Source organism: Strigops habroptila, chromosome 5, assembly GCF_004027225.2.
Source record: "Strigops habroptila isolate Jane chromosome 5, bStrHab1.2.pri, whole genome shotgun sequence".
Taxonomy (NCBI): domain Eukaryota; kingdom Metazoa; phylum Chordata; class Aves; order Psittaciformes; family Psittacidae; genus Strigops; species Strigops habroptila.
Window position 1 is genome coordinate 38,073,680 of NC_044281.2, and position 18,468 is coordinate 38,092,147.

The 18,468-nt window shown below is 48.4% G+C and overlaps 2 protein-coding genes across 4 annotated transcripts in view; both read right to left on the reverse strand.

The window, feature by feature from the left end:
* The window catches only part of ADAMTS14 (ADAM metallopeptidase with thrombospondin type 1 motif 14), a 36,686-nt gene extending 33,833 nt beyond the window's left edge, over window positions 1–2,853 (reverse strand). For 2 of the 3 annotated variants that reach the window (XM_030487667.2, XM_030487665.2), the window contains exons 1-2: window positions 2,606–2,853; window positions 1,787–2,208 (exon numbers count right to left, since the gene is read on the reverse strand). In XM_030487667.2, the coding sequence (XP_030343527.1) occupies window positions 1,787–2,208; window positions 2,606–2,678 (495 nt within the window). In that variant the 5' untranslated portion in view covers window positions 2,679–2,853. The remainder of the gene's footprint in view (window positions 1–1,786; window positions 2,209–2,605) is intronic. The other variant, XM_030487666.1, reaches the window with a different exon arrangement.
* A 15,485-nt stretch (window positions 2,854–18,338) lies between these two features.
* Window positions 18,339–18,468, reverse strand: part of LOC115608758 (A disintegrin and metalloproteinase with thrombospondin motifs 14-like) — a 15,362-nt gene continuing 15,232 nt past the window's right edge. Inside the window, exon 6 of the mRNA XM_030488079.1 lies at window positions 18,339–18,458. Coding sequence (XP_030343939.1) covers window positions 18,339–18,458 — 120 coding nt within the window. The remainder of the gene's footprint in view (window positions 18,459–18,468) is intronic.

An 18,468-nucleotide genomic window follows, 5' to 3' on the forward strand; every position in this document is an offset into this window, starting at 1 on the left:
GATGATGCTGGAGCTCTACATGAAGAAATAAAACATCTGCAAGACAACACATCAGCAACCATGATACTAACACTGTGTCCCAGGATAGCTTTGGAAATGGGGGTGCACCAAAACCGCCCTGCAGAAGCCCTCAGCATTTGCAAACCACCAAAGCCCTGTCACCAGCACAACACGGCTCAGCTAATCCCACCGTGCAGAGCAGCAGCAAAGCTCCCACAGAGCTGGCTGCATCGGGGTTAATGAAGGTAAAGAAGAAGCAAGCGCCTTGAGCTGCTGATCCTAGGGGAAGAGCCACTTGTTCTTTACCTGAGCTTAAAAGAGTGGGCTTGGGGGTACCATGGATGGCAAGACACGAATGGCTGCATAAATCTTTGGGGAAGAGAAACCCCCTAACACCATCCTCACTGCTTCCGAGCCATGTCAGGACATGGACTCAGCTGCCAACCACTTCCAGCATCACTTTGCTCACGATGACAACAGAAATGATATCTGCAATGCAACCTGCACATTTAAAAACCAGTTCTTCATTCCAGACGCAGTACTACTAGTTGCTTGCTGGAGCTATAGGAAATACCTTTCAAGCTTTCAAGCCTGCCCAGATTCACCAGCCCCAGCACCATTCATGTCATGGAGAAATTTCTGCAAATTCACAGCCTCAGACAATTCTAAAAAAGCTGCTTCAAAAGGTGTGGATTACATGCTAAAATTGTTGGGGAAAAAAAAAAACCAACACTAAATGTAAGTGAAATACGTATTTCTAGCTGCGCTGCTCTGTCATTTCTGCTTGTATAGTAACACCAGGCACTGCATAAAAAGAAAGGAATGCCAAATTGTTTGTGCTAGCAGCCAAAATTGGCTTAAGGAACTCCCAGAATAAAGCAACCAAAAAAGAAGCATATTAAAAAAAAAATGGCAAAGCAAAATAAGAAGTTTATTCCAACCCAGGAGTAATGTAAGTGGTACCAGGAGAAAACAGCAAACCCTGGCGCCTAAAAGAAGAACTAAATTGGCACAAAGGAAATTTGAAGGGCAACGGGCCAAAGGTATAAAAAATAAGAAGCGATTTTTCAAGCATATCAAAAGTAGGAAACCCACAGGCAGACCAAACGCCAGGGCTAAGAAGGTAACAGAGCCATTTAAAGTAATTAAAGCGCTGTGGCAGCAAGTGACCGATGCTGAACTCTGCGCCAAAAGGCTCTAAGCATGTGAACAATTAGAAAAAAAGAATGGGAAAAAAAAAGAGATTCTCCCAAAACAAGATGCTTTGCATCTTTTTAGCAAGACTGCCTGCTAACAGTGATTTCAGGAGAAGATCAAGCTCACTCAGCCTCATTTAAGAAGAGGGAAACACAACGAAAAAGTTTCTGAAGCAGTCCCAAAGTAAAACATGGGTGAGTGACAATGAAGCAGTATCACCCGCAGCGTGGGTACCCATCCCAGAGGCAGACCCCGTGGGCATAACAGCACCTGACACGGCCCACCTCTGCGCAGGAGGCAGCTCTGGCATGGGACAGGCAATTTTTCAACACCTTCAAACAAATACAGCTGCACATACAGGAGAACGATGGAACACTCGCACATGTAGTACCCTGCCCTGCTTACACCACAATCCACGTGGGGAAAAGGAACCCGCAGCATCCAGACAGTAAAGGATAACGCATGGTGCAGACACTTAATGCATCACCAAAAAATCAGGTTTCAGGACACCATGATCCACCTTTTAAGAGAAAACCACACCAAAACATGGCAGCGTGCACGAACCGCCCCGCTGGCCTCTTGAGCTTACCAGTCCATCGCAGTTGCTGATGGCCACAGCGGCCCCAGGCATGCCGGAGATGTCACCGGTAAAAAGGCACCGCTGCTGGAGGGGTTCCCGGAAAAGCACCTCAAAATCCTCCTGCCATTCAGCCACGGCGCCCTGCAGCACCAGCCGCCGGTTGGGCCTCAGCCGGAGGTGCAGCTCCTTCCCAAAAACCGTGACGTTGAAGTACAGCAAGCGGCCACCGGCCCCGCGGCGCTGGGGGAGCTCATCCAGGGGACTGCGGGGGACACGGCGGCGGGACGGGCGTGGGGCTGGGGCACAGGCGGCTTCGCCGATCCCCGCCGCCGCATCGCCGGACACCACGTGCGAGAGGAAGCGGCCCCGGCAATCCGCGCTGAATGGGACGATCACACCATACTCGCTGAGTTTACCGGACAGGAGGAGCTCTGCGGAGGCAAAACGGAGGGAAAGGGCTCAGCCACGGGCATGGAGCATCCCGCTCACGCGTCGGGATTTCGGTGGCCAACCAACTCGGGGAGCTTTTGGCAAGCCCCACCAGAGCTCGATAAGCCCAACCACCGCTTTTCCCTCCGAACGCAGCTCCGCTGTGTAGTTTTAGCCAGGCGCGTCAAACGTAGCAGAATAAACTCGGGCTGACGTGCCCCTCGCACGCCAGGCACGCCAACTATTTCTCGCTCAGCCTCCATCTCCCCAATTTCTCATTGACACCAAACCCCCCGCCGGCGGCAGCTCTCTCCTTTCCCCCCATCCTCCGGGGTGCGAACCACCTGTCAAAACACCCCGCACCCCCGGGCACCCCGCTCCCCCGGGAAGGGGCCGTACCTGGGGCGCTGCCGGCGGCCAGGCAGCCGTGCAGGGGGACGAGGCAGGACAGCACCAGCCGCAGATAATCCATTTGGGGCCGGCGGCGCGGCGCGGCGGGCTGCGGGGCCGGCGGGCTGCGGGGCGGGCGGCGCCCGGCGCCCGCCTCCCCCCGCCGCCGCCGCCGCCGCCGGGGTCGCTGGCGCTCCCGCTCCCGCCGCCGCTGCCGCCTCAGGGGGGGCCGGGCGGCGCCGCGCTGCGCGCCCGCGGCCCCCGTGCGCGGCGTGGGGCGGGCCGGGGGCAGGGTCTGCGAGAAGGGGTGGGAGTTAGGGGGGACAGCATTTTTCTGAGGTTTTTGGGTTTTTTTTAATTTACTTTTTCTTATGTGAGGAAAAAAAAAAAGTTCTCGGGTTGCGTTTGGATGCTTCTTTTCTTGGAGATTAAGGGGGGAAAAAAGCCTTTTCGGGCAACCGGCTCCGGCCCGCCAGCCCTCCCTCCTTGCCAGCCTCCCTCCGTCCCTCCCCGCCCCGCGGCCCCCGCTCCAGCCCTGCCCGAACAAAGGCGAGGCGCGCCGGGAGCCGCGGGGGGAGCTGAAGCCCCCCCCTCCACCCGCCCTGCTCGTTTCCCTCCCCGGAGCCTGGTTGGGGTTCTCCTCAAACCCACCCCGAAGCGGGATCCCGCGCAGAGGGGCTCCACAGGGAGAGCCGAATCGTCTCGCAGCACTTAAACTGCTGCTGCCTCATGAGGTCTAGGTAAACATCCTGTTTAGAAACATCTAGGGTGATTTTTTTATTACTCCTCCCTTCTGTTTTTAGGAAGAGATACGATGGCAAAAGGCGCTTGTGCGAGACCAGCGCCTGGTTTCTGGTTGCTGTGTTGCCGGCTCTCCAAGGGTGACCACCTCTTGGGTTTTCCAAAGGGTACCACTAAAGCTCTGCAGCTGGGACTGCTGCATGTCATCAGGCTCCTCACTACCGCCCTTACAAGGGGCAAATAAATTAAGTAGTCCCCTAAAAAATAGACAGAATTTCGACATATCCAGCACCACGGTAAAGGTGCTTCCCTCATCACTTATTTTTATTGCAGAAGACACCCACTACATGAATGCTTAAAGCACAGGGCAGAGGATGGGCAGCCACCGGAGCCCTTTAGAGCAGGGCCTCTCAGCATCTCTTGCCCAAACCTTCACTCCACCAACACAGAGGATCCGTTCTGGTACCCTTTGCAATTTTGGGGTCTAGCTATGGTTTTTTTTTTTCTTCTGAATCTAATTCTGGACAAGATTTAAGGCCAGATCCAGGGAGGGGGGTGTGCTGCGGCACCGGTAATACCAGTTGTGCTAGTTGTGCATGGCTTAAACTTACCTGGGGCCTCAGGGGCAGTTCAGGTTACACTGGGCAACCCAAAGCCTGTCCTAAGAGGTAATCCCTGCCTTGAAGACTTTGTCATCTAAGCTGCCACAGGAGACAAAATGCAATGGGAAAAGCAAGCAGAGAAAGGGTGCCAGGCTGCAAACTTCACATCAGCTCTACTGTTAGGATTATTGTTTTGGATCTCCTTGCTAGGACCTCGGTTGGAGCTTTCATCCCAGCCCAGCAGCACAGGGAGGCCGGGAGTGACAGGAGAGGACCCACAGTTTGGGAAAAGCCACCTTTGGAAAGCCCTGCTTACCTTCACTGTGGACGTGGGTGGTGCTGCTGGGTGCCAAAAGAAGGATCCACAAGTGATGACTGGCAACCCCTTGGAGATGGTCCTGCTGCAGCCGTTTCTGGTGAAGTGCTGAGGGAAGTGGTACTTCAGCGCTCTCCAGTCATATTACACGGAATGGGTGCTGCCAGAGCATCATTCTGGAGCTGGACATGAGGGTGAAGAGCCTTGCTTTCTAGCTGGGTGATTGTGATGGGTTTTTGGGGAGAGGAGGGGAGACTGAGGTCTCAGTGATCAAAATCCAGCACAAAAACCCCTCTAGTAAAGCCATAAGATGCCTCCAGAGAAAGAAGAATAAGCTTACTTCAGCTAGAGAAAGAGAATTTCAAGTTGGAAAACCAGATTTTATTTCCCAATGTAAGGCTTTGCATGCTTCTGTTGCCTAGTGCAATATATAATTAAGCACAAGAAGTGATATGTAAGAGAATCTTTGCACGAAAGATAGAAAAAGAATTTGTGCTTCAAGCATTTTAGGTGATTTAGGCAGATATGCACCCATTAGAGCATTAAAGCTGGAACAAGCTTATTATGACTAAATAGATTTATGATGAAACATGTAATAAAGAGCATACTTTACTTGTGAAGAACAGCTCCACAAAACATCATTTAATTACCTTTTTTCAGAGACACAAACTATCCACAAGATCCATGAACTCATCCAGTCCCTCTAGACCATTAATGCTTCCCTGATGTTACCAAACCATTGGCTTCAGCAGCATAAATTTGGCTGAACAATGATGGCCATGAACTGACATGCAACTCCCCCCACGTGTGCACCTTCTAAAGGTAATAAAGAAATGGGTTTGGGTACCAATCTTGTAACTTGTTGTGCATGGTGAGAAGACAACCCCTACAGGGATCTCTTGAGCTCCCAGACACTGACATGCTCATTTGTCACCCTCACAGTGGCATCAGCCCTACACAGCCATTGATCTTACTTGCATGAAATATTAAAATAATCAACCACTGCAAGTGGATTTTTGTGTTATCTCTACCAATACACCATCATTCAAAAAGAAAAAGCTGTTGTTCTTTCCAGTGTATTCCCCAATTCCCAGCATAAAAAGAGGACGGGAAGAGTGAAAAAGCAAGGCAACTATGGGGTATTTCTTGCTAGGAAAGCTAAATCAAGATCTGCAACAATTGAATTTTTTATAATAAAGAAATAACAGAGAGCATAATAATAAAACAACAGTGTTGTAGCATCACCCCAAGTGGAACAGAAGCCACTCAGAGGCGACTTTGGGGGACCCAGAGGGGACTTGGCCAAGGCAGCAGGGGAGGTACCTGGACATTCCAGCTTCTTTTCCTCAAAGCATTCACCCTTTCCCCCCAAAAGCCCTGCAACACTCCGTTTCAGCTGCAGCTGAGGAGAACAACCCCTGCAGTGACTCCCACCCCCTCCGCCCCCTGTTTTCTCTTTTCTCCCCTTCCCTGCTTGTCCTTCCCCTCCTGTCCTTCCCATTTGCTTTGGCTCTTCTATTCTCCTCTTTGTCTCCTAGCTTTGCCTTTCCCCTCCTGGCCTTTAACTCTGCCAGACCCTTCTCCTTGACTTTAGGCTTAACCTTTTCCTTTCCGTTTTTGAGTTCAAATGGAGCCTTTTCCTGTTGTCCCCTCTTCAAGTGCTATTTTATCTCAAGACCCCATTTCCTCCATCAATAACACACTTTGTAATTCTCCTTTCTGATTCAACAAGTGCTCCTCTCCTCAGCTCTGAGATTTGCCAGTGACATCTTCTCGGGCACCTACCCATGCATTAGGTGACCTCCAGGTCCAGGGAGGAGCAGCTTTTCTTTCCAACTTCCAGATAAGAAAGCTGACAACAGCTGCTCCTTTTAAAACCGCAAATCAGAGTCCTTTCCCTCTGGGAGACTCCAGCGTGTATTCCCAAAGCCTGATTTTTACCTGATGGTACCAAGCTCTGCCCATCCTGGAGAAATGCAGTGTGACCAAGCCCTGCCCATCCTGGCCAGGTACGTCTCAGAGCCAGAGCCCAGGTGACCTCAGCGCAGGGTGGTGACCCCTCCACCAGCAGATGTGGCTATTGGCCCCTAAGTGCAATTAATCCTGAATTTGAGGGCTGGGAAAACCTTCACATCAGGCTGGAAGGATTTCTTAAAAAAAAAAAAAAAAAAAAATATATAAATAAAATTAAAAAAATACTTAATTTGGTCTATTTTTTGTGTCTTTATGGGCGCTGGTCATTTTGCTGAGCCATGCAAGCCTCCTGGAGGGGACGGCATTGGGTCTAATAAATCATAGCAATCTCCACCAGTTACCTAAACCAGCTTTTCCACCCATAATATCATGAGTTTAAAAGGCAGGAGCTCAGGATCTACCAGAGCAAGGAGTGAGGGCTGTATTTCCATCAGTCACCACATTTCTTCTTCACAGACATTTAAAGCTTCTGTTGTTAATCCAAAAGGCTATGAACCAGCCATTGCTGCACTCAGATTGCGTAACCAACAGCCTCATCCTCACAATGGGCTGATTTCTAGTAAGAAGTGGTAAAAATGGCAGAAAAAATTAAAAGATAGAAGAAGGAAAATGGCATTTCTCCAGCCAGTTGGTTTCATTTGTGTTTTTAAAAGCAGCTACAAGAAGAAAGCAGAAGGCCTGTGAAAGATGGACTAGCACTGAGGGCACAGGTAAGACAGGCAGGGGGGCGCAGCCAGGGATTCTACCTGCCTCTCCCCATCCCAGGTGCAACACACATCCATGCACAGAGACAGGCAAAATCTGAGGCAGTGCTTGGTGGTCAGGGAGACATCCAAAACCCCACAGTGCAGGGACCCAGGGAATGCAATCCCACACGCCCTCTCCACTCCCCAAACTAGAGGGACCAAAGCAAAAGCGCCAGCAGGCTGTGGGTGAGTGAGCATGACCTCATCCCTCAGACACGCAGAGCTGCCATGAGATTAAACCAGAAATAGACACTGCTGCAGCACCAGTGGCATAAGGGGAGCCTCACTCTTGGGAGAGAAAAGCCCCCGTGAACGTCTTTCTCCTCCTCTCTAAAGCACCTCCCAGCCGAAGCAGGGAAAGACAACCTTTTCCAGGATTTCATCTCTTTCTGGGGGGATTTTTAGGAGTGCTGCTAGAAGGCCACCAGGGACGGTCACAGAGATGCCATGCTCATCCAGGAGAAAAGGAGGGGAAGCACAAGCCCTGCTTTTGGAGGCAGAGAGCTGACAGGCACATCATCTGGTCTCCGGCTGCCCGGAGGCAGGGTTGTTCCTGGCAGATCTCTCCCTAATCTGTGTTTTAAGACCTCCAAAGATGGAGGGAGCCTCCGCAAGCCCCCAGGACATTTTTTTCTTTTCTGTGTCTTGCTTTTCTTATTTTAGAAAGTTTTTCCTCCTGTTTAATCTGAATATTTCTTGCAGCTACTTACACTAAGGAATTTTTGTGCCATTTACTTGGGTTTTCTTGCCTTTCCTACTACTCCTTCCCTACACAAAGATAGCTGTCGTGCTCCTCCACAGTCTTCTCTGATCTTCTCTGACCTCTCCCTATTCAGGCCAGTGCTTTCGCTATCTGCAATGCCCGAACTCATGGTGCACCCTGGATAAAATCCAATTAGCTGTCCTAATCCTCCACAAAGGTTTGGGGATACGACTTAAAGGCTTCTGGGCTTTTCCTTCAGAAGCGCAAAGCACAAGCCGTGCCCATCTGCCTCGCACACCCCTTGGGTCCCTTGCACACAGCACCCACAATACCCATGCACGAACTCAGAGCCACAAGCTTTGCTCAGGGAAATTACTAATGCAAATATGCAATTGCCACCAAACTCCTCCTGCTAACATCCCAAAGATGCTGGGTGCTATTACAAAGCCAAACAACAATGGCAGCCGACTGCAAAGTTTTCCTACAAGGCCCCAGACATGTTTGGCACCATCACAATTGTTTAAGTTGAGACTTCACTGCAAACTGGAAAACCAAGTTCTTTGTATGGGCTTTAGCACCTCAGAAGCAAGTAGCCATGATGCTGTGGATATCTGGGAGGACTCGAGCTCTCAATGCCCTTTTCCAAGACCACAAAGGACAGCTGGGTTTCCAGAGTGACTGGACAACTGGGATGGGAAACCACAGTGAAGTTCCTGTAGGGCAAGGTCCTACCCTCTTTCTCATCACTGGCCACTCAGCAGCCCATGTCTGTAGCCTCTTTGCTTTCTCAGTTTAGGGCCAGCATCCCACGAGAACATGGTGTGAGGCCATTCCCCTGCGGTCAATGAACCCTGGAAGCAGCTGGTCAGCAAATGACATCAAATTATCACAGGAAGATGGGGATAATGCATGAAGGATGACAGCAAGAACCCTCTGTGGAGCAACAAGTTCCCATACAGATAGACACCCTGCACCAGATAGGGATGGAGCCCAAACCCTACTGCATCACATGTCCTCCTGATGGCAACCAGGCAGCATTTGCTAAGATCAGAGACTGCACCCAGACTAATCTGAAGGGGAAGCATTTTCCCCCATCCCACCTAACTACAACCGTGCTGCGCCTCTGAGCATTGCTTCTCCGGCAAGCCAGGATGAGGCTCATCCCTAAAGCACATCTCCCTAGCAAAGCATTCAGTTACAGCTGCATCTCCAAATTCCTGCAAGATATTGCCTTGGCAACCTCACCGGGAGGTTTTTAGGGTCTGTGAGTCCCCCCCACTTTAGCCTCCTGGCCACCCAGGGATTAACAGGCAAGCTTGGGGAAATGAAACCATAAAGCTGAAAAGGAATAAATGAGCCAGAAAGTGGAAGTCGACGCTGGGCCTGGCTGATGGGAGATGCTGAACTGCAAGTTAAGGGATGGTGAAACAAGGTCAGTGAGATTTATACTGACAGTCTTGGACAGCTTCCAGCCCTACTGTCAGCAGTGAAGGCTTGGAAAGAGGAGGGAAAAAGTTGTTCTCCTTCTAGGAACCATGCTGCAAGTTTGTGGGAAAGCTATGCCAGCACGGCTGGGTCTGATGATAGGAAAGCAAAAATAAACCCCAAAAAAAACTTGTTTTCCAATGTAACGCAACACTGGGCCCACTGCAGCAGATGTTGAACTCCAGGTCAGCGGGACCGCAGAGGAGTTCAGGCGTCAGCACCACCTCGGTTTAAATAAGCCAGCCGCCCAGCCAGCCCAGACGCCTGGGTGAGGGGCTCCCCACTGTGACAGGCGGAAACCTATTTAACCACTCCTTCCCAAAAACACTGTGCCTACACAGAGGCTTAAAGCCGCCTGATCGCTGCGGCATCCAAGAGAAACACATATACCATATCCTTGGGACCTAGATGACTGTTAAAGCCTCTCATGCCAGCCACGGCTCAGACCGCCTACCGCCTGGGGGACACGATGCTGACGGCAGCATCACCTGCATCCCACCAGCATTACTTTGTCTCTGGGGCTCAGTGCAGGTCACGAGCTGTCCCTGCCAAAGTGCAAACCCGCACCATGGGGCTGGCTGCTGGGAGACACCCATCCCTGCCTGCTATCTTGGCATCCCCAGCCCTTCCCTTTATTTACAACAGGATTTTTCCCATCAAGGCCCAACACAAACTAGGTTAACCTTACCCAGCATCCCTGCAGACGCACCTTCTCCTCTCTACACATTGACCATTTTATTAATTTTTAATCATCCTCCTGCTAAAATTAAGCTTACTGGTGTTGGTAAAACCCAAATCTTTCTCTTTTTTTTCTTCTTGCCTCTTCAAGCTAGCTACTGAGCATTTCCCTGTCCCAGGCGCCTCGCTCATTCATGTGGCCATCAGTTTATCATTCCAGCATGACCCCTGCCAGCCAGCGAGTGCTTTGGAGTGACTCTCATTGAGCCCCATTCCTCTTTTAGCACTTTCAGCTTGAGCAGGGGAAAATTTAATTTTTCAGGTGGCATGGGACCAGAAGCACCCTGGGTGGTAGACAGCCAGAAAACAGGTTCGTTTTGTGGGTTTTTTCCTCCAATATTCTCGGGTCAAATGTGAAGAAAGAAAGGAGGAAAGTCAAATTCACGCCTGGGACAACGTTTTGTGCACACTTCACTGCAAGAAAAGAACCAACCCTGATGCTTTGCAGGATGCTCCCAATGCCTTCAGAAAACCTCCCCTTGCTGGCCACAGGGATGATTTTCCCTCTATGCAGGATAAGAGTTTGCACTGCTCCTCTGGATTTAGCCAAAAATCCGCCATTTCTGGACCTTTCAACCTGTGATTTAGTCCAGCCACTGCAGCACACCCCATATCTGCCACTCCACTCCCCGAAATGATGGGGCTTGGCCCTGACACGAGCTGTGCTCAGGGGTCTGATGAGACTGAGAAGGCAATAACGGGGAAAGGAAAGTTTATGGTACTCGGAGGTCTAGTATTGTGCCTATATGGATTTTATTTTTAGTTTTCCAAGCCCTGGCTCTGCAAAAGCATCTTAATTACTATTCTTCAGCTATAAAATGAAACACAGATGCACTCTCTTTGCAGAGGTCCAACGGTTTCATCGGGGTTTCTGCTAGAGAGGTACATCATAGGAAGAAAAACATGGAAATTATTATTATTATTATTATTTTAAGAGCCATTATGTCAGAGCCATTTGCAGTGGCCCCGTGCCAGCACATGCCTCCCCAGCACCGCTTTCAGCCCAGCCTGCTGACAGCTCCCCTGAGCTCAGTCTCTTCCCGTTCACCCTCCCTGTTTCAGTAAGTAGAGAATTTATCACCCCAAGCCCCAAAACATACTTTATTTTCATTGATGGTTAAGGGATACTCCCAAGTTGGTACTTGAAAAGCTGATGTCTGTGGGACTTGGGTACATTTGACATTTTATATTAAGCAGAGCTGCCATAGCTGGGTGCAGAAAATAGGGAAAAAGTGGTTGGTTTGTTGTTTTTCTTTTTAAACATAGCCCTGAAGCCCCTGATACTTGCATTGATTTAGCTGGGGCTGCAGCAGGTTTCCCCTTGCAGTCCCACGTGCCAGTGGAATATTGGCTCCTTCGTGTATTTTCCCTTTTCAATGTATGAAAAACCATAAAGACACGTGAATTTAAGCTTCCAAGGATTTCTGCTCACCCATAAGGGGGGAGGGGAAACCCTGGCTAAGATATGAAGAGCCCTGTTCCTTTTACCTCTGTTAAGCTCAAAGAGGGGTCCCTTTGTCAGGGCCCTCATCTGATGCAAAGATGCAGAACGGGAGAATCTGGCTGCGAACAGCTGTATTTTTGCAAATTTTGAGTAAAAAAGAAAAATAAGTCTAGTGATAATCTTAACAAAATAAAAGGGTTCCCACAGGCTAACTTATTGAGGAAGAGTTTCATGGGGGAACAATAAAGTTGGGATGTGGTCTTTTGCCACCTTTTCACACCCATGCAGTGGATTTAAGTATTTATTTATTGCACGTTTATTGTATATATTATTCTGCCAGAAAATAGATTCTGGCAGAAAGCTTTGCTTTCTCTGGAGGGAGACAGCTGATCTAAGGGTACACATGGATGAACATGGTGTAACTCTCCACTGAAGTATTACTCCCAACAAACAAGCTTCATTCAAACACAAAGGCTGAGCAGTGAGAAGGCACATCTGTACTTTCATACATAGTTGCATAGCAGCGATGCCCTCGTACGTGCAAGGAATTAGGGTGTACCTCCACTTACAAGGCAGCTTTTGACCCTGAACTTTCCACAGATCAAGTCACGGTATTTTTATTCAGTTCCAAAGGAGTTTTCCTCTATCTTTTTAATAAATATTTTTATTAAAATATGTTTTAACAGAGATTTAAAAGACGACTTTTATCCCTGTATAGATAGTGAATACCACTTAGCACTACCAATGGTTACAGGTTAATCATGTCATTATACATAGGTGGGTTTTTTAACTATACCCTTATATATGACCTCTGCTATGAGAAAAGAGCACATGCAGCACATCTACTGCATAGAAAAACCTGGAAAAGGTATATCAGCATACACCAAACCCTTAGGGACAGGAAGGCAAATAGAAGCATTAACTACAAGCTCATCCATCTTAAAAGTAATCTCATTAGCCAGTAGCAGAGCACAGCTACAAAAATCACCGTTGCCACGTTACCCAGATGTTGCAGCCAGAAAGAACAGAAAAGAAGCAATAAAATCACTCACTGCTTTTACGACAATGGAGCTGAACTCCCAAACTGGCCAAAAAACCTCTTTGATGACGATCCAGGGTATTTTGGAGCACAGGAGCAGGCATCCCTCCTTCGCTCTGTGCTCAAGGTTTCCTGAGCAGCACGGGAGAAATACAAACCTCACTGCTCTGCAAACAGAAGTTGGGGGACTTCTGGTGCCCCCAGGTTTGGGTTCCAGCTCCTGGGGAGGGGTGTAAGACAGGTCCCACCTGAAGACAATTTGCCCTCTCTCAGTACAAATGCCCTAAAGCTACAGGTTCCAGCCCTGTGGGGAGTGAGGCACTGATAGGAAGGCAGTGCCCTGATTTCTCTGGGAAAATCATCTGGTCCAGCCTAGTGCACTTGGGCAAGGCTCTGGTAGCATGGCAGCCTTTAAATTCGCTCCTACAGCAATACGTATATAAAATATATGCATTTTCTCTGGCACAGGTAAAAGGCCAGCTAGCACTATTTATTAAGGCAGCTGGGGGCCCCTGTTCAAAATACTCTAGCCCCACATCTCATCTCTTTCAAGCTGCATCAGGGCTCTTGCCACAAAGACCATTTTCAAAGCCATGAATAACTTTTTCCATAAGCAGAGTAAGGGGTGAGTTTGTTATTTTGCATGACATTAAGAGTTTCCATGACCCACCCCAGACTGTGTGTACAAACATAGGTGCAACGGTGGGATACCAGGTGATTTTGGGGGTGTTGACTTCTCCCTTTGCCCTGCTGTAACTCAGAGCCCATGGAGCCCAGCTCTGCACCCTCAGGCAGCCCAGACATCACATCCCTAAAGTCAGGATGCTGGCTCCTGTGGCTGCAGAGCCAGCTCTTTCCCTTTTTCCCAGGAGCCTGCAGGGTTCGGGAAAAAGGACTTGTAAACAAAGCAAAGTTCCAAAAATGGGTGATGATACCCAGAGCTGTAGGGATAGAATCATAGAATCATAGAATCGTAAGGGTTGGAAAGGACCTTAAGATCATCTAGTTCCAACTCCCCTGCCATGGGCAGGGACACCTTGCCCTAAACCACGTGGCTCAAGCCTCTGTCCAACCTGGCCTTGAACACCGCCAGGGATGGAGCATCCACAACCTCCCTGGGCAACCCATTCCAGTGCTTCACCACCCTCACTGTAAAGAACTTCTTCTTTATATCTAGTCTAAACTTCCCCTGTTTAAGTTTGAAGCCATTACCCCTTGTCCTACCACTACAGTCCCTAAGGAAGAGTCCCTCCCCAGCATCCTTGTAGACCCCCTTCAGATACTGGAAGGCTGCTATGAGGTCACCACGCAGCCTTCTCTTCTCCAGGCTGAACAGCCCCAACTCTCTCAGCCTGTCTTCATACGGGAGGTGCTCCAGCCCTCTTATCATCCTCGTGGCCCTCCTCTGGACTCGCTCCAACAGCTCCATGTCCTTTTTATGTTGAGGACACCAGAACTGTACACAGTACTCCAAGTGAGGTCTCACAAGAGCAGAGTAGAGGGGCAGGATCACCTCCTTCGACCTGCTGGTCACGCTTCTTTTGATGCAGCCCAGGATACGGTTGGCTTTCTGGGCTGCAAGCGCACACTGCCGGCTCATGTTAAGCTTCTCGTCAACCAACACCCCCAAGTCCTTTTCTGCAGGGCTGCTCTGAATCTCTTCTCTGCCCAGCCTGTAGCAGTGCCTGGGATTGCCCCCACCCAGGTGTAGGACCTTACACTTGGCTTGGTTAAACTTCATAAGCTTGGCATCGGCCCACCTCACAAGCATGTCAAGGTCCCTCTGGATGGCATCCTTTCCCTCCAGCGTATCAACCGAACCACACAGCTTGGTGTCGTCGGCAAACTTGCTGAGGGTGCACTCAATCCCACTGTCCATGTCGCTGACAAAGATGTTGAACAGGACCGGTCCCAACACCAATCCCTGAGGGACACCACTCGTTACAGGTTTCCAACTGGACATCGAGCCATTTACCACAACTCTTTGCGTGTGGCCATCGAGCCAGTTTTTTATCCACCAAGTGGTCCATCTATCAAATTGATGTCTCTCCAATTTAGAGACAAGGATGTCATGTGGGACAGTGTCGAACGCTTTGCACAAGTCCAGGTAGATGACGTCCACTGCTCTGCCGCTGTCCATCAGTTCCGTGGCTCCATCATAGAAGGCCACCAAATTGGTCAGGCAGGATTTCCCCTTAGTGAAGCCATGTTGGCTGTCACCAACCACCTCGTTGTTTTTCATGTGCCTTAGCATGTTTTCCAGGAGAAACTGTTCCAAGATTTTGCCAGGCACAGAGGTGAGGCTGACTGGTCTGTAGTTCCCTGGGTCTTCCACCTTCCCCATCTTGAAAATGGGGTTATATTACCCTTCTTCCAGTCATCGGGAACTTCACCTGACTGCCAGGATTCTTCGAATATGATGGACAGTGGTTTAGCAACTTCATTCGCCAGCTCCTTCAGGACCCGTGGATGGATTTCATCAGGTCCCATGGACTTGTGCACGTTCAGGTCCTTAAGATGGTCTCGAACTTGATCCTCTCCTACAGTGGGCCTAAGGTCTTCGTTCTCACAGTCCCTGCATTTGCTTTCCAAGACTTGGATTGTGTGGTCAGAGCATTTGCTGGTGATGCCCTGTGTCCTCCCATGGGAACAAGATGTAGACTCAGGATGAACACTGAGATGTTATACCATCTGCTATATGGATGGATACTATACCATCAGGCCAGTATAGCAGAAAAGGAGCCAGGCATCAATGTTTACTGCTCTGAAATCAATCCTTTAGGACTGCAAGCTGGGATTTAAATATTCGCTTATCTGACCTAAAATAACTTCAGACCCCTAGGCTGTATTCCTGTACTCAAAGCCCTGAACAAGAAGGTGGGAAGAGCAGAGGGGAAAAAACAACCAACCAACCAAACAGTATAATGCAGTTAATCAAAAAGAAAAATTGCAGACAGAAAAAGAATAAGAAACCTGCAGAAAACCAGTTTTCATTAAAATCAATCAATGAGCACTTCTTCCATGGGCTTTCCTCAGCTGAGCAAAGCTGAGGGTCTGAAAAAACAAGGTAAACAGCAGTCAGGAGTAACAAAGAGGTGAAAAAAATAAAGGTTTGTTTCACTCCTTGAACCTCACGCTAAGCGATTTCCAGTGAAAAGGTCAGCTAGCACATCCAGCCAATGGAAAATAGCATTTTTCTTTTAAATATGAAAACACCCTTTGAGTTTCTTTTTTGTAAGTATTTTTGTCTGCAGACCCCCTTGCTGATGCCTCCCTGGGTCAAAATGCTGCATCTGGCAGGGAATATACCCCAATGAGGCTGGAGATCAGCTCATTAACCCTATCTTATTAATAGCTGGTTTTTAAATATATCTTTATATTCTATATATTATATAGAATGCATATGTGTGTTATATTTAATATAAATACATTCTATTATATAGAATAATTATAGAATGTGTATTTTATATTGTATAATTCTGTTAGATATAATATACACAAATCTATAATAGATACACAATATATGCTATATATTGTATAGCATATTATATATAGTATATAACTATTATTATAATATATATTATTATATATTGTATATAATAAAATATAATATACACTATAATTACTCTATATTCTCTCTATATATGAGATATATCCCCCCATTTGCTTTGTCGCTAGCTGAGCACTTTCAGAACTGTGGATCTTTTCCTTGGAGGTGCCGTTTCAGCAGGCAGGGCTGAGTGACAGAGCTGGGGCAAGCACAGCCCTGGCATTCCCAGTGACCCCACGCGCCTTTTGCTACTGGTGAGTGGCAAAGCCATAGCTCGGAGGGAGGTGCTGAGCCTACAGAGGATGCTGAGGGTAGGAAAGTCTTGTAGGTCAGGATGGATATGTATGGCCAAGTATCTCAGCAGAGCTCGATGGTGCAAATATGGCTGGTAAGAGCAATGAGAAAAACTGAAACCGTGACCCAAATTTGCAGAAAATCAATTTACAGCATCAACCAGGATAGGAGAATTGATGTGGACCAGGTCACCCAGCACACCTTTGAGGATGCTGTGCCCCATCTCCTAGCCATTCCCCCACACTGGGACTTCCCATGGCTTCTCCCAGCCTTGCACTGATTGCTTCAGCTGGAGCAAACCCCTCTGAAACCCATTCAGAGCCAGGTTTGACTTATCTGGGAAAGGGAGCTAGGTTTCTGCCTCCCAGCCTGGGGAAAAGAAGAAATAAATACACCATGGTTGATTTTTTCACGTTCAAACACATTCCCGTCTCCAAGGCATTTTTTTTTCAGGCAATTGCTTTTACCCCATGTTGGAAATCGCTTGTTAGGATGGTGGGAAAGTGGAAAGAAGCCTTTGAGCCCCCAGGTCCAGCTGACACAAAGCTCCAGCCTTCATTACCAAGATTAAAGGGGCTGGGATTTCCTAAGCAATTAAAAACCCTGCCTAATTAAGTCAGGGCTATTAGGCAGGACTTCCAAGTGTTGCTGCTGGGAGCAGGAGCTGAGTCTGCAGCCTGGCTGATAGCAAAGGAGCCTGCAGGTAATTTCTTCAGCAAGGCAGAAAAAATGGAGATGTGCTGTGGCTCTGCAAAGATGGAAAGCATGTTCTCCATTAAAAAGAAAAAGAGGAGGAAAAAATGTCATCACAGTCTCTTGCATATTGCTAAATCAACTGTCCTACCACATCAGCAGCAAATTATCCAAGCACTGAAATACCTGGTGGGGGACAAAATATTCAGGCAGGTACTTCTGCATTAAACAAAACAACAAAAAAAAAAAAAAGTGTGGTTAAGTCAAAAAAACAAGGGACCCCTTGTGAACTGGGGCTCTCACAGCCATGGCGGGAACTATCCCAAGGTTTAGAAAAAAGCATCCCCCGCTATTTAAAAATGTTATTTTTCTTTCCACCCTTCACCTTTGAATTTCTGCTGCCTGTGCCTCCCACTGGCAGCAGATGAAAGCAGCTGCTAGGAGAGATGGAGCATGTGCTCCTGCTTTTGTGCTTCCCATCCTATTTTATCATCCCTCCATCCAGGCTCCTGCCTGTATCAGTGACTTCTCCATCTCCCCCTTGGCTGCCAGGCTCCTTTCCCCCTGCTGTGAGGGAAGGGGGGCACTGGAGCCCTCATTTGCATTATTTTGATTAACTTTATTTTTCACTCTTCCCTTTCTCTTTTCCTTAAAAAAAATTAATTACAAATCACGTTAATTATACTTTTAAGTCTGCTCTTTGCTGAACAGTTAAACCTCCTCAGCATTCACCTTGGCACTGAAAAAGGCAGGTCTGGGAGGCAGCAGGGACCCCAAACCTCGTGCCATGGCTGCCTTTCCCCAGCCACATCTACAACTAAAAAAGTTGGGAAGAACCAACAAAGATGCTCAAATCTTAAAAATACCCAGGTCTGCAGTGACAGGGATCTCTGCGAGTTCTAATCCAGGCTACAAGTGTTATAGCTCCAGATATACATACATATGCACACATGGGGGCCTAAATATATAACCCCATATGTGTATATATTTATATATATGTATGCATATATGTGTGTGTACGTATATTTGTATATCTGTCCATATATATGTGCATATCTATTTACGTGTGTATATAAATATATATGTAGTGTGCATATGCTGCACTGGTTTAGGGAGAAAGTGAGGATGGTCTTGAAGAACCCGGCATGATTCCATGCATCCACCAAATCCAGACAATGGCATCCCAGCCTTTCAGAGTCACTTTTCAAATCACTCCCCGCTCACAATCAAGCACCTGCCTGAAAGTGTTGATTTTTAATTTACAGTATTTTATTGCGTCCAAAAGAACCCCAGAAATTCTCCCATTCTAAGGCAGTTTTGGGGCTTGCCCCTCCTCCCCACACCCCAGGTTTTGGGAAAACAGTCTTTTTCTTGCCCCACCAGGAGAAAGCAGCAGGGGACCCCCCTGCACCCCAACCTACACGAATTCCCCACGGAAAGGGCGGCAGGTGCCCCCCTGCGCCTGCCAGCGGCCCCGCAGCGTGCACAGGGGCTTGCCCTCCAGGCTCTCCAGCTCAGGAAGGAGCTGGTTCAGGACCTCGTAGATC